We start from the raw sequence: 16,434 nt of genomic DNA on the forward strand, positions 1-16,434 counted from the left end.
CAGGGTGAGCTCCGGGAGGCTTTTGCTCGGGAAGGGATGCGGCAGTGCCGAGGTGCGATGGCACCAGGCTGGCTGTGCCGCTCCTCCTCCGCTCTGCCAGTGCGCGGATCCAGGCGCACACACGCTGCTTTTTCCCTGCGTGTGTGGCTCGGGAATGTCGCCCCTCGCCAGGGATGCAGCGGTACATTTATGGCAAGGGGTTAGAGCTGCGGCTGGAGCTGCGATCCCGGCCCAAATCAGGAGAGGGGAGCACCAGGGGGGACCGCTGCGCCTCTGGGCTGTCCCCTGGAGCCCAGCATTGGCCTTTCCACCGTGTCCCTGACACCCACCCTGGCTGGGCCCGGGGGATGCCCTGACGGCCCCCCCGGCGGGCAGAGCCGGAGCGCTCAACATTGCCTTTTTCGGGCTTTTTTTCTCTTTCCTCCCTGTGTGCGGTTGTTTTGTTTTTTCTCTTCCCCCTGTCACTCCTTGCAGGGCCGGAGCGGCGGCAGCGCCTCCCCGCACCCCGGGGCCGCTCCGCCCATCCCATCCCGGCCCGGCCCGGCCCGGCCCGTCCCGGCCGGCGGAGGAGGAGCCGGCGCGGCGGCTGCGGCCGGGCTGAGGCGCGGCCAGGCCCGCGGTGAGCGATGTCCCTGGCGGAGCGGCGGCGGCGGCGGCGGCAGGAGGAGGAAGAGGAGGGGGAAGGGGAAGCAGGGGATGGGGCCGGTGCCGGAGAAGAGGTGGTGCAGATCCGGCTGGGGGACAAGTGCTACCCGGTGTGCAAGAGGAAGCTGATCGAGCAGAGCGACTATTTCCGAGCGCTCTACCGCTCGGGAATGCGGGAGGCAGGGCAGGGCCAGGAGGAGCAGCTGCTGCGCGGGGGGCTGAGCGCCCTGGGGTTGGAGCTGGTGCTGGACTTCATCAACACGTCCTGCCTGGCCAGGCTGGAGCAGGAGGAGGGCGGCGAGGAGGAGCCCCCGCTGCTGGAGGAGCTGGTGGAGGCCGCGTCCTACCTGCAGGTCACGCCCCTGCTGCGCCTGCTGCTGTCCCAGGTGCGGCTGGGCAACTGCTTCGAGCTGCACCGCCTGGCGCAGGTGTACGGCCTGCAGGACCTGCACGACGCCTGCCTGGACTTCATGGCCGCGCACTACCACCAGGTGCTGCGCAGGCCCGACGCCCGCCCGCACCTCCTGCTGCCCCCGGCGCTGCAGCAGCAGCTGCGCGAGCGCCGCATGAGGGGCACGGCCAGCCTGGTGCTGCTCGGGGACTTCATGGGCGCCTGTCCGCCGGGGCTGCCCGCCGGCTGTCACCCGGCCGGCTGTCACCCCGCCGGGGACGCGCCCTGGGCCATGCTCAGGTACGACGAGGAGGCGCGGCGGTGGCTGCCGCTGGCCAACAACCTGCCCTCCGACCTGCTGAGCGTCCGCGGCTACGGCTCGGCCATGCTGGACAATTACCTGTTCATCGTCGGCGGCTATCGTATCACGAGCCAGGAGATCTCGGCCGCGCACTGTTACAACCCGTGCCTGAACGAGTGGAGCCAGCTGGCCTCGATGAACCAGAAGAGGTAACCCCTGCTCCCTGGGATGCTCGCGTGTCCCTGCCTGGTGTTGAGATAGGTCCTGTTGAGTCACATGGCACTGGCTCAGCCTTAGGGATACGATACAGACCTGTCTGTGCTCTGAACCACCAAACAAACCCGATGAGAAAATTCCTTTCCTGCTTTCATTGTGGTATATTATAACTCCAGTAAAGGAAGTGACAAGTTTTCCTGCTCTTAGTGGGGATATACAGGCTATACCAGGAGCTGGAGATGGCAAAAAAAAATTATTTGGAGCAGTTATCCAGTGGTTTATACTTCCATAAAAATGCAGATGTTTTGTAGGCCTGCACTTCAGTGAAATACCAGAAAAATGTCAGGAAGATGGTGAGAAATTTCTCACTTTATGTGAATATTTGGATCTGGGAATCATTCATTGTTCGGACAATTTGTCTTTTTTACCTTTATCCTTTTGAACTGTTCATTTCACATTGATGTTGTAGTTGGTATTCAGAAACACTTGTGTAATTTGTACTTGAAAGAGTAATAGAGACCTAGCCCTGAGGAGGACCCGAGAAGAGAGGCCTTCTCCCTGGCCAAGGTTGTGGCTGCTCTACCTTAACCACACTTTGGAGTTATAAAAACAAAGGCTTTCATTTCATTGAAACAAACTGGCTTTGTTTCCAACATGAACTTCCTCTTTGTTTCCATTTTAATAAAATTGTTTTAAATTTTATCTTTTCTCTCTGAAAAAGTATGGAGGCCAAAATTCACTCTAGAATGGAAATTGTTTTCTCTATCCAGTGAACTGAAAGAGCATGTAGAGACCCAAACCATTGGCATAAATGCTTTGTATCTGGGTAGTCAAAGTGCAGTCTCTATTCCTGTCTCCATTTAGCTTTTGCCACCTAAACCCACTCAAAACAGGGATTTGACCTAAAATTAAGTTTTTCCTGTTTCACCTTCTTTCCCCCCCCCCCCCCCCCCCCACTTCTTGTGTTGTTGAGAGAGTTTTACTAAAATAATCACCTCCGTAATCAGTCATCACAACTGGTCAGGAACTGTTTTTTCAGTGTTTCTGACTGCTTGGAACAGTGTTGGGAAAAGTTTCATCTGTAAAATGAGTGTTTGGCTTTTAAATACTGAAAACACCCTTTGTTACTGACCTGTTTTTTAGAAGCTGAGCCTGTAGCAGAGTTCCTTGAGGTGCTTGGGGACCTGAGATGTTTTAGCTGGCTTCATTCTACAGCAGGACCTGTGTGAAAGGGGTTGGGAGCACTTGGCCTCGCTAGAAAAGGAGGATGGGATCAGCCCATGCAGCATCTCCTGTGGAAATTAACTTCCCCACAGAAGTCCCATGCTGACCACGTCACAAGGTTCTGTTTGTGTGATGTGTATAGCAAGAGAGCTGTTACTATGTCTGGTGACTGCAACTTGGGTTTTTAAAAAATACCTTTTCAAGGCCGTTTTTGCACCTTGCAGTTTGTGTATTCAAACTCTAGATCACCCTTTTTTCCTCCACCCTTGCCCCTTTTTTTTTTTTTTTGCTAGGATCTATAATCATTATACTTGAAATATGCACATGGATGTTTTCTGCTAACATTACTGTTTTCAATGGAATTGCCATGCTAACTTAATCTTCAAACCCATCTCAGGTGACAGCAAGGCGTTCCTTTGAATGGAATTTCACATTGGCCGTTCACTGCAGAAAAGCAGCATGCAAATGGATATTTTTGGAAAAATCTCTAGTCTTATATTCCATGGTGGTTATTGCAGGCCAAAAAGTACCCAGAATTGCACCCGCAAAGTAGCAGGGAGGATGTTGCTCCCTGAGTAACTGGGGGAGCTTTTTTTCATGGAAGCTTATCTGACCCCTTCACAAAACACATTTCTGATTTTATGAGCTTCATGAAGTCTCATCTCTGCAGTTGTTAATTGTTATTTTTTCTATATGACAAACCATTTCAGCTCCCTGATGACCTGCTTGGTGTTTTGTGGCAGGGAGGGATGGCTTATGCCCTAGGAGCCAAGAGCAGGGTCATTTTTAACATGAGGGGTTTGCATGCTACATGACCAGTGCCGATGCCTGTCTGCAACACATCTGTGCTGCAATTAGAGCTGCAGTTTGCTTGGCATTGTATTTTTAGTTTGTTATGCTGTAGTAAAATAAGCAGGGTGGTTGCCCAGCCTTCTGGTTAGGAATTACAGCCATGTGACTGTCTGGCAAATGAATTTATGCCAGCTGATATAATTACATCCCGTGGATGAAATTGGACATACCTTCAGGGAGGGCTCTAGTTTCCATTGAAGTTGGTTTGACTTCAGACAGCAGAGGATCTGGATTTGTCCTGCATGAGTGACTGCATGTGCTGGCCTCGAGGAAAGGCTGAGGAGTTATGGATGTAATTGTGCTGCCCTTCTGTTCATATGACAATTTTCTGCCCTAAACAAACCTTTGAAGTTCTACGGTATTTTTATTGTGAATTATTTCCATTGTCGTAATAGGGAATCCCAGGATGCTGGGATTCTCTGCACATGCTTAGATGAAACAGTCCTAACCTACTTCTGAGTAGAAGACAAAAGCCACCTGAATATTTAGCAGCCGTTCTGGTTTGGGTCATCCCTGTTGGCTTTCTTTCTAGGTGCACAGTTCTTATTACTTTAATTTCAAACTTGTTCACAATAGGCACCTCCTGTATGTTGTTCTTGTGATGCCCCCAGGAGCCCGAGAAAGTGTTATTCCCAATTTATGCATACACAAGGGAGATAAAATCATTTGCTCAGGCTCACAAAGGAAGCCCGTGACTGAGCATGGAATTTCTCATCATCTGAATGCTAAATCCAGTGCTGGTCACAAATAGTCCACATCAGATCACAGTTTCTAGACCTTTTCATTCTAGAGGTGTTTCTGTACTTGGAATTCTCCAGAGAATGACCTGAACTTTTTAATGGAAGCAGCTCTATGTAAGTGTTGCCCGAGACCACTCGTGGTCTTTGGGGTCAAGAAGGTAACAAAGTGCATAGGGGACTGTTGCAGTAATGTCTTGGAATACCTTTCCAAACCTTTTTTTTTTCTTTTAAGTGAACAGTGTCTGTTGAAATTTGCTACTTAAAAATAATGTAGGATTTCTACTGCATGTGCCAGTTAGAGTTGTATATTCCACTTCTGTTTTCCTTCAGAACCTTCCTACTCATGGCAGGTAAATCTTCCAGGCTTGGAAGACCATAGTAGGACCCTGGCTGGAGTTAGGTGCATGCACGTGGAACATGATTTTTGTGAGCAATCTGAGCCTGAACTGCCGCCACTCTGAGGACTCCTACAGGAATATAGGAGATGATGCTTCTAGAGAATGCTACTTGTTTAGGAGACCTTCTCTTTCCTCATTGTTTACTTTTTTTTTAAATTCACTCAAAGTTCTTCTGTGCTGGTGAAAAATAGACTTCAGAAATTTTTCAGTTACAGCCATCCATACCTTACTTGTCAGAAATGCATCACACACATCCAATGCCAAATGTTGGATGCAGAGTACTCTGCAGACTCATGTAAGTAACTCATTGAAAATATGTAAAACACTTTGGAATTGCTTTGTAACTGTGCTTTCATGATTCCTTGTCTCTGTTGTAAGTGCTTTAACTCTGGTATAAAGAAGTCATCTGATTTTTGAGAAATTTTAAGGTTAAATTGATTATTTGGCAGGAAGAAGCAATGCTGGTTAATCCAAGGCTCAGGTTCTGCAGCAGGACCAAGGCTGCCTTGCAAACAAATTCACATTTAACTTGCTCTTGAAATCCTCCAGCAATGTAGATCCCAGCCTGCCTTGGAATCCTCCTCCCAGGTGTCTTGTTCCCATGTTTAGCCACCCCTCTGATCAGAAAGTCCTCTCCAGTATCTGGGCTAACTCTTTTTTGTTGTACACTAAGTGAGATTGTCAGTGAACAAAAACCATGTGTGCTGGTCCTTTATAGCCACTGCCCCCATGGCCTCCTGCAGATACACCTAACACAATCCAGAGCCATGGGGGGGGTTTGGGAAGCTGTGGAGTGTTGTCTTGTGTGCAGAAAGCCGCTCTGACCTCCAGCTCCTCTGCATTCCTGTGTTACATTTTCCTTCCTTTGTGCACGTAGTGCTCTTTGTACTTTATTGAGCGAAGAAACAGATTTTGAGCAATGGTAAAACCCCATGGCTCCGACTCGCTGGTGTTCCTGGGGTTCTGTTCGGAGTGAATGGCAGCAGCAGGAGGCAGCTCATACCTTGGCTTGTCCCAGCAAGAGGGGACCCACTAGGCCTGGTTTTTGGAAAGTACATCTTGATCCCTCGTGTTTCGGCAAGTCGCAGGTGTGAGTGGAGTTCCGTCGTGGTTGAATCTGACAGATTCGGCCCCGCTGTTTCCAGGCTGTAGTCCATGGAACAGTTGTTGGTTGTGGAGAGCTGGCTCCCTGCTCAGTGTTTGCTTTCCTTGGTTCCAGCTGCTCCAACGCATTAAAAGAGTGTAAAAATGAACTGAGTATTTCCTAATGTTCACTCTCTGTAAAGACACCTGCTATTACTGGCATGTAGAGGAGAATGGTAGAAGTTTTTCATGACATGTTGAGCCATTGTCCAAACTTTCATATAAAGTGTGCTGATGGATATTTCAGCTACTTTTGAGTAAAATGAACCTTATTGTTAATGAATTCCATAAATCTGAGATACCTCCACTCCATTTTAATGAGTGTTTGGAAGTGGTTAAATGGCTGACTCAAAGGTTTTTGGCCTCCTTTTAGAATATTTAAAGCTGGAAGTTGTGCTGTTTGTGTTTCAATAGATAATATTCCCTGTGGTTTTGCCCCTTTGTTAATTTGTGGATTTTTTTTTTTTCCTGTCCTAACTTTTACAACAGGTATATTCCTTTGAAAATCATATATTTTTGCAAGTAGTTATCCTCATTTCATACCTGCTATTGATTGCTGTGGTATTCTGAATTCTCTAAAATGGAAAGCATAATTGCTATTGAGGGAGTATGAACAGACTGACCTAATCGCTCATGTCAGGGGAAAAAAAGTGCATAAAAAGCAATTAATTCCTTCAAAGGAGCATTTTAGTTTCCAAAGCTGTATCAGGATGACAAGAACAAAGTGATTCCATCTGGAAACAAATCCTTTTTCCAAATACATTTAATAAAAAGAAGTTGCAGGGCAGTCTGCCGCTAGGCAGGGTTCATTTTGTCCAGACAAAACCCTGCAAAAGTACTTAGCAGTAAGTTTTGAATGTTGGATTCCCACAGAGTGGAACTCCCTTTGCTGCCCAGCAGGCCAGTGCAGGTCTGAAACATCATTTCAGTTTTACAGACACAACACAGTTCCCTGTTTGGCTCTGTGCTGAGCTGGTGCACTCCAGGGACTGCCACACATCCAGTTAATTGGGATACTTAGAGTAAAGTCTCAATTGTCTCAGCAGAAGAGAAGGAACAACCTTTGTAGGCAGTGAGGCTGTTCCTGGGGAGAGGAAAAGCTCATCCTTTGTTAGACCAGCTTCCCTAGCTGGAAGGAAGAGCTTGAGCATCCAAGAGTTCTGTCTTCACATCCTCCAGTTTCTTCCTCCAGACCTGCACCTTTCATACCCATGGACCATTTGTTCGTGTCTGTGTTACCTTCAGGGTGTGAGATAGGAGACTTCTTGTGCTTCAGGAATTAGGAAGTTGCCCTTTGCCGTGTGTGAATTTTGAGAGCGTAATGGAACAGACTAAGAAATAAATGACCAGTTCGGAGGGCATTGGTCATGGAGTGCAATGTAATTTTTGTTCAGCTATGAGTAGGACATAATTTACAGATAGATCTTGCTTCAGAGGATGTATTTAGTGATTTATTGCTGAACAGGATACAGAAGATTCTCTCTTCTTTCTTTTGCAGAACAGGATTCAATGTGTTCCACTTTAAATTGCTTTTTTATTAGGGTTATTAAAGAGATTCCATAATACAGCCTAAAACAAGTATGCATTCGTAGGCATCCATCAAGTCTTGTTTGAAATTTCTGCAGTTTTAACTGAAATTATATCCTTCACTGTGTGTCCATGTAATGCATTTTTCTCTACCAATGGCACATTACTAAAAGCCTAATAAAAACGAGCTGTCTACTGAGCACATTGGTTAAACCAAACATTCAGAGCTGAACTGGCACAGATATAAAACAAAATATTCCTCAGCCTCTGCAGCATCATCAACAACATCCAGAATGTCACTGGGTACTGTCCTGAGTAATTCCAATGTAGTTACAGCATTTTGGCCTTGCACAGAAGAGTTCAGATGCTGCAGATACCTGAAGTGATGGTGCAAACTGTGAGTGGTGAAGCATGTGTCAGAGCATCAGAACTTTCCTGTGTATTTCTGTACATGATGCAACTCATTTCTGTGCTGCAATCTGTTCTTTCAGATCCAACTTCAAGCTCCTGGCTGTCAGTGGAAAGCTCTATGCCATCGGTGGCCAGTCCCTTTCCAACGTGGAGTGCTACAACCCAGAAAATGACTGGTGGAATTTCGTGGCGTCCATGCCAAACCCTCTTGCAGAATTCTCAGCTTGTGAATGCAAAGGCAAGATCTACGTTATTGGAGGATACACTGCACGAGGTAACAAGTTTGCTGTTATTTCTTGTTGGTTTTTACCTGATTGTTTCCAAGGCTTGGATAATTTTCTCTTGTTTTTCAGGAAAGCTTTTGAACTTGTGTAGAAGGCTGCATAATGCTCATTAAAAGACATAGAAATAAATGGCTGCTAGAAAATAATTGACAAACAAACCAAAAAAAAATAGCTCTGTCAGGGAAGAATCAGGTATTTATATTTTTTTTCAGAGCCTGTGTGGATCTGGGGCTCTGTTATTTGGAGAGAACAAACTAGTGGGTACTTCAGCACCCAGCTTTTCGGTACCCCTTTTCTTAGATTTTGATCACACAGTAAATAGAGGTCTCAACAGATATACTTTGTTTACTTTTTAAATACCTGGTTTAGACTGTCAGAAGGAAAAATGCCTAGAAGATATCTGCCTGCATTAGTATTTCTCGTGTACTAATAGATGTCATGGTCTTTTCACTACAGTATGTAAGTGTTTTCACAGGCAAATTCAAGCTATACCTTAATAACTTAATAGAATAATCAAAAGCTGAAGCAAGAACCCACACTTTTAGCTTATTTGATTTCTATACCAGATTTTCTGAGGACACTGAACAAAGGGAAGGATTTGAAGTTTCATTCTTTTCTGACAATTACTTTTCTTTTATCCAGTGAGCAAACAAGTGCTGTTAAAAAGAGCTCCCATTTGTTCATTCTTAAAGTACATAGTGCCATTTTTTGGGAGGCAGACCATTTTCTCAGAGCTTTAGAAGTCAGTTTTTTAAACATGTCAAATACTCAGTATTTACCAGGATTTCGTAAGTTTGAATTTGGCCTTTGCCCACTTCAGTTGACCACAGTAGTTTTAAGGGTTTTCTTTCCAAACAGAAAATGAAGTTAGAAGACAGATCAGCTTTTACAGACAGTACTGCAAGCAAAGCTAAACTGATGTTAGAACAAGCTGTCCCTTCTAGTGTCTGAGCAGATTTGAGCTCTGAATCATTTTAAAGTTTATAAAAGACACACTGCCACCCCCTATGGTCCTTTTGGTAATGAAAACCCTCAAACACATTTTGTCCACACCACTCTGACCCAGAGCCTAGTGGCTTCTCTGAGAAAAATGTGTCAGTGTCTTATATGGAGAGCTGCAGTCCCAGTCCTCTGCTCATCCCCACTATGGCATCTTTTGGGGCCATTGTGCTCCCTCATGTCCAGCACTGGGACTCAGAATGCCTGGCAGGAAACACTTGTCATGCTGAGAAGTCAGATCCAAAGGGAAACATCCTGTGAGACAGGAGATCGAGGAGAAGGGGTTGAAACAGGTTAATGGGAAGTCTTGTCTCTAGAGACCGGAGTTAGCAGTTTGGCATTTTTATCTAGAGAGAGAGAAAGAAGCGGTAAGGTGAAAAACCTCTGACTTGGTTAAGAGTGCTACACAATCATGGGAGGACCAGCTTTTCTCCTACACCCTCTGCACTCTGCAAGTTCCTTTTCTGATATTTGTGCTGTTCTTTCATCAGGCTGCCTACTCCTGGTGTCATAAAGAGGAAGATTAGCACATTACTGATTCAGACCCCATTCCTTTTAAAACTCCTGCACAAGGCATGTGCAGTCAGGATTGCTGCCCTGTGTCAGGCTCCTGACTCAGTACTTGCTACCTGTGGGTTCAGCTGAAGGAGGGTAGTGAGTTACCTCTGGCTTCCTCCACACTCCAGGGGATTGCTGCTGCCCTCCAAACCTCTGTTATTTCCTAGGTCTTTTCCTAAAAAGCCTTTATTGATGGAAATAGGGCCATAAAACAATATGGAGTTTTGAGCAGTAGATAACTAACACATTTAGGCTGAAATGTAACCAGCTTTACAAATTTTATTCCATAAAACTTTGATTTATAAGATGAAATGCAAATCCAGGATCACTCAGGACAACAAACACCTGTGCTTGTTATAAATAATTTCCCAAACAAGGGTCTGGAATCAGTTTTTCTGTGACATCTTGGCTTAGGATAGGTAGCAGACTTAGAAACCAGAATTGCCACAATTAACTGATGATTCTCCTTCCAAATTATGCAGGTGTCAAAGTGTTAAGGCCTAAAGATCTAAAAAACACTTAAGGTTTATTTGCTAGTTTGTTACATTTACTAGATAAAACACATGCAGCAATTAATGGATTTTATGTTATGTTATTTTTAGTAATTTTTGGTATTTCTGTATATACCTCAGTTTTGGTAGATTTTTGTGGGCTATTTTTTTAATTTGTGTAGAGCTTTCTCCTGAGACTGCACTTTCCAAAAGATGGCGGGATCTGGAATTCCCCACTGTAAATTATAATGACACTTCTTGAATAAAGTCCTTCTCTTGAGTTTGCAGCTCTCAGTTGTGAATGTAGATTCTAACAGAAATTCCATGTCAGGCACTGTGGTGTTCATGTTTTGTATTGTGGGTTTTGTTTTGGGGTTTTTTTTGTTGTTTCAGTGGATATAAAAGACCCAGGCTGTGGACTGAGCATGCGAGGGCCACATTGCAATGGACTTCTATTTCATACACCTCCTCTCAAATAGCACATTTTCCAGGGGAAGTTTACTGCTGTAGATAGTCATAGAAACTTAATTGGGACTTCTCCCCTTAATGAGTCAGAGAATGATACGTTGTTTGTAGACAAAGGTCATCTATGTGTAGAGCTGCAGTTTCATGGAGCATTGACATGAAAAAAAACAGTGCAAATGCTGGAGCAGCACCTCCCTGGTCACACCACTGATGCACTTCATTCACGACAGTCCAGTTATATTTGGGGCTATTTATACCTGTGCCCTTATAGAACTCGTCAGTATGTCCCTGTCTGCTCTTCCCCTGGGAGCTCACTGGAAGTCGTCCTGCAGCACAGCCTGGTAACATGGAGCAGGTTTAATAAAAGACCCGTCTGGTGTCTGCAAACCTGTTCCCGCTTGTCAGTTGAGGCTGGATTTGAGCTCAGGTCTCCAGAGACTGGAACTGAATTTACTGAGTCGTGTGCGTTCTGTGATAATTTAGTGAAACCTTAGGCACAGCCAGGGTCTTCACTGCACCATAAATCAGGGTGGCATTGTAACAGTTTTGTGGAATAACACTATTGCCAACACAAGCATTCACTGAGCACTGAGCTGTGAATTATGGACATGATTTCAGCTTCTTTCTGAGCCTCTGCCTGATGGCAGAGCACAGAGTTCCTGGTTTTGAGAGGATTTTGACAATGTGTTTCTCTCTTTAAAAGGTAGCCCTTAGGTCATCCAGGCCACTTGCTGAAATGTAACCAGCTTTACAAATTTTATTCCATAAAACTTCAATTTATAGAATGAAATGCAAAGTATCAAAGTTAAGCTTGGATGATAAATCATCATTTGACAGCCATTAATGAAGCATACTGTCTTCATGATAGTTTGATTCATCTGTGACCACTTCTGGAGAGGAGAATATTACTCCATTTCTCTTTTTGTAAAAAAAATTCTTACGTATCAACCAGAGACAAAATTAAAAGCATAAGTTAAAAGGTAGGGATTATTCTGCTAAAATGTGCATGCCCAGAAAATGTACATCATGTAATGTGCCAGAAGTAGCATAACTTTTTTCCCTTGTGCCAAGGAACAGAACATTCAAAGTTTTTTGTCAAGGGCAAAGAGCTGCAGTTGTCAGTGATCACCGTTTCTCCCCTGGCTTGCCCTGCTTGTGCACTGCAGTGTGTGAGCAATCTGCAGTAAAGGCTGGGACACTTGGTCGGGAAGAAAAACGCTCCCCCACGAGTGCCTTCTGACAGAATTACCTATTTGTGAATATCCCCTCTGTGTTTCAGGCAGGAACATGAGCATCCTGCAGTACTGTCCCACTTCTGATTCCTGGACCAACTTGGAGCTGTGCGACGTGCACGTCCGCAAGCAGCAGATGCTCTCTGTGGAGGAGACCATCTACCTGGTGGGGGGCTGCATCCTCGACCTTGGACCAAACCAGAGATCCAGCCCCAGCGAGGACGTGCTGACAGTGCAGTCCTACAACATTGCCACCAAAGAGTGGCTCTACCTCAATGAGAACTCATCCAAATCCGGCCTTAACTTGACTTGCACTCTCCACAACGATGGAGTCTATATCTTGAGTAGGAATATTACTCTGTCTTCCAGCATGGAGCAGCGCCTCTTCCTGAAGTACAACATCTTTACAGACACTTGGGAGTCACTGGGGCGCTTCCCAGCCTTTGGACAAAACATTCTGATCTGTTCTATGTATTTGCCTGATGGGCGAGAAGTGTAACAGCACCAGGGTTTTCTTTTCAGTTCCTTAACCGTTCTTTGATGAAATATTGCTCCCTCTGAATAATTCCACTTTCAGAATGTAATGTGGTTGCATAATGCAGGCATGAAATACTGATTCTGTTCTCTAAAAAGATTTCAGAATCCAGTGTGAAGAGAAATGCTTCCAGAAACAGTTTTTAGATTTCAATTTGAAAATTTTACTGGTTTGGATTAAAATATCACCAGGTATTGTTTGCAATTTAAATGTAAAATTATTGTGTTGGCAATTGATATAGGAGTTCCAAAGGCAAAACTGATCAGTCTGGTTTTATTCTTCATTTTAGTAGACAGTGTAGAACAAAACAAACATACACATTTTCAAAGTGGAAACAATTCAATAAAGTAAATAATTAGTATAATCAAAACCACAACAGGATTGATTTATTTCAAAATACAGTTTTTACTCAAGCAGTGTTCTGTCAAATGCACACTGTTTCAAATTGTTTGTACTATACATTTTTATCTCTTCCACAGCAGCAACTGAGATTCTCAAAGGTGCCAGCAATTAGGGTCCCATCAAGAAGAACTTCCTCTGAATTATTTGTGGTGCAGTGCTTTGCCAGGGACTGGTAGGAATTACCTAGAGGCTACAGTTGCTGATTGGAAAGTAGATGCTCCTTTAGTGGAAGTTGGCAGCATTTCTTGCTACCATTAAGACAGAGGTAAAAAGGCTCTTTATTCAAAGGGTGGAGTTTCCTAATTGTCATAAAGGTTTGAGTTTAGTTACCTTGTTGTGTTCTGTAGTACTTAAAATTGAGTTATAAAGATCAAATTGTAGTTGGCAACAAGCTGCGTGTTATGAACATGTCCCTGAGCATGTGCAGTGGTGATCCTGGTGCAGGCAGTCCTCCTCCAGGCACATCCTGGCTGGTAGCACTCCTGTGGGACACCCATGGGAGGCTTGGCTCTTGTCAATGACTCCCTGACAACATCCCCCAGAGCAGGGGCACGGAAGTGTTGGCTCTTTCTTGTTTCACCAGGAGAGGTTGCCTCAGGTTTGCCACCCTATGTTGTTTCTCTCTCTAAAGGGCACTGTAAGGTGGGCACTGTGAGCACTCCCTTGTGAGGATTGTGGAGTGGTTACTCCAGGAGCTTCTCCCAGGTCCTGCCTCTTGCCTGAGAGAGCTGCAGCCATGACTGGCCCCTTTTCTCTTTGTAGCTGACAAGTGCAAAAGCATCTTCTTGAGGTGACTGCCCAGGTGTGGAATGTGTGTCCTCACAACAAGGAGAGGAAAAGCTTTGGGTCACCGTGGGAAGAGCCAGGTTAGACGTGTGCTAAACACATTGCAGGGATGCTGGTTCTGCTCCAGCCGTGTCTCCACATGATAAGATGAGATTTAAAGCACCTGAACAAGTTCCTAATGTGTGGAGATGTCTTTTTTGCTTCTTCATTAGAATTCGGGAGTCTTGAATCTTCTTTTGAAGACAGGTGTCTGTTGTACAGAGGCAGAGGCAGCAATAGTTCCCTCAAGGTCCTTGTAACTCCTTGCTTTTCCATGGTTTTGAATGAAATCAGTCCTTGCTAAAGGTTTATCAGTCTTAAAGTGCCTTACCAGTCACTGCTCACGCATTAATCTTGGTGCTTCCAATCACCTATAGCAACCCAAACAGAAAATCCCAGGAAACTTCTCCAGAATGTGGGCATTTGTGTTTGAACATTTTTAGGATGAAAGCAACCATGACACAAGATATTTTGGAGGTCTAAGATTTACCTTTTTGGGTGGAACTTTTGCAGCCTGGTGGAGAATGTCATACCTCAGCCCAATCTGGTGCCTGCCACTCAGCTCTGAATGACTTTAATTAGCTAAGTCCATGTGGATGTGTTTTTATTTCCTTTGAAAACATTGTGCAGCTGCTGTGTTTTGACAGCAGTATCAGACCACACAATTGCTCTTCTGCATTGGTAACTTTCATAAGATGCTTATTTCAGAAGTGTTTCAGAATAAATATAAGCAGGGTACCATTGCCTGGTGATAAATTATCTCAGTCACATTATGCTACTTGCTTTCCTGAATTTCTTTTCAGTTCTAGGTTCAGTACCCTACACTCAACTGTGACCAATAGTGGTGGAGGAAATCACATCCAAGCTGCAGCATTCCACTTCCAAGCAAATTAACCAAGAAAACCCATCACTCCTGGGTTTGCAGTGGGGTATATCAAATCAAGTCCTTTCAAATCAATTCATTTCTTAGTGCAGTCATAATTCCAAAAACTATGACATTATCTTCTAGGTGTGATAACTCTTTTTCAGAAGAGGCCTTTCCACACTGGGTTTATCTTGGTTTCAACTTGCAGTGATCAAGTGACCACCTTGAAAACCTGGAAAACCTGCTCAAATGCAGAAGACAAAGATGTCTCTGACTGTAAATACAGTCAGACCCTTTTGTCAGTCCATGGTGTAAATGCCTCCTCCACTGACATCTAACAGTACTGCAGTCACAAATCAAAACTGGTGTTTAATTTAGTGGTGGCATTAATTAGTGTAATTCTATAAATATACTGCATTACTACAGGCTGAAATAAAAATAAATGGGTTTTTTTAAACAAAATCCTTTACAGAAAAGTATGCAATGTGTGTGTTCCCATACCTCAGGAAAGAAACCACACACTGTAATGACTGTCTTTGCACCCCGTTCATTTTCTTTTTATCAGTTTTATACTTTGTATTCACTTTTTATATTTTGGGGCAAGAAAAGTGTCTGAGAGCCACTAACAGAATAATTAAAACACTGCTTTTTGCCAATGGAAATGTTGTTTAGTGATCCAGTGTGCTGTCCTTTCTCTGGTGGTGGGAGGTAAAAGGCCCTTAATTTTAGAAGTAGCTGAAGAGTCCTTGCAATCTGATCAACTGGAAATTCCTGTGTTGTCCTCATGATGCTCCTAACTTACCATGTGGGCATGGAGAGATCATTCCAGCTCCTGGCATCTTCATCTCCAAAAGTGTCACGTGAGTAGTAATGTTCATCCTGTGGGAGCACAAGGTTTGTCTGGTACGTAGTGTTTGAAAGAGTTGCAGAGCATGGGAAGAAGTGCATTTGTCCTCAGTGCTGCAACTGCTTCCTTGGCTATTCAGACTGCTTCAGCAAGTGCTAATTACCTCAACAAGTGCTAATTACTTCAACCTCCGCTAATTACCTGTATTTTGAACTGATGGCTATTTCCAGCCTGTTTCTTTCCTTCTTTCTTTTTTTTCTATTTGGTCACCCAACAGTCTGTAGTTCATCTAAGTTTCCTGCTCTTGGTTGTTCCCAAGTCTGTATCCAAGTTCCAATCCACTGCTTTCCTGCTGTGTCTGGGTTATCCAATGCTTCTGTATCCACTATTTATCTTCTCTGCCTCATGGATTGATTCCCTTTGATACTGACCAGCAAAAACGGACTATGGTAGAGGATGATCCTGAGTTCAAAGTAAGAACAAGAGTCCCCAAAGCCCTGAGGGGGGAGTAAACGGAAAACTCTGGGAACTCAGTCCCTTCTCATAAAATGCAGAAGCATTTAAGAAGGTTGCTCACATCAAGGCTAAGAGGGAGCATAAAAGTTTCTTCCTTTCCGGGAATGGTTTGTGGTTTTCAATGTGAAATAAGAGTTGTGTGGGGCTTAACTTTAATCTCTCTGGCTGCTTTCCATGGGTTTCCCTTTCTGCCCTGTCGGCTGACCTCTCTTGAGCTTAATATCTGTGTTTTACATTCTTTGAGGATTTTGCCTTTCTAGTTCAGTGTCCAGCCCATTTTGCTGAAACCATATGGTAGCAGTTTGTTGGTCTTTTCTGTGTGTTACTCTCCTTTTCACACTCATCTTTGTCTGTCTATCATGAAATAGTTTGTAATTCAGTGTAACCATTTCGTCAATTCAGTGTAACCTTTTTATTTAGTCAGTTTTGGGCTCTGGGGAGAGAAAACTGCAAAGCTAAAAATGTTCAGGTAGCTTTCTTCCGCATTTCAGTGAGAAGTGATGTTACAGGCAGTCACTTTGTGGGAATTGGTCTGTGTCAGTGACAGGATAGAGAACGGAGGGCACG

General features: G+C 44.4%; 1 protein-coding gene across 1 annotated transcript; it reads left to right on the plus strand.

The window, feature by feature from the left end:
- Window positions 1-626: 626 nt before the first annotated feature.
- On the plus strand, window positions 627-12,695 carry KLHL42 (kelch like family member 42; the record flags this gene model as incomplete). Its single annotated transcript, XM_082280974.1, has 3 exons — window positions 627-1,546; window positions 7,929-8,122; window positions 11,925-12,695. 3 exons carry the CDS (start codon window positions 627-629, stop codon window positions 12,374-12,376), a joined length of 1,566 nt encoding a protein of 521 aa, XP_082137100.1. The 3' UTR covers window positions 12,377-12,695.
- Window positions 12,696-16,434: the final 3,739 nt, after the last annotated feature.

Source organism: Coloeus monedula (genome assembly GCF_965178545.1).
Source record: "Coloeus monedula genome assembly, chromosome: 4".
NCBI lineage: Eukaryota > Metazoa > Chordata > Aves > Passeriformes > Corvidae > Coloeus > Coloeus monedula.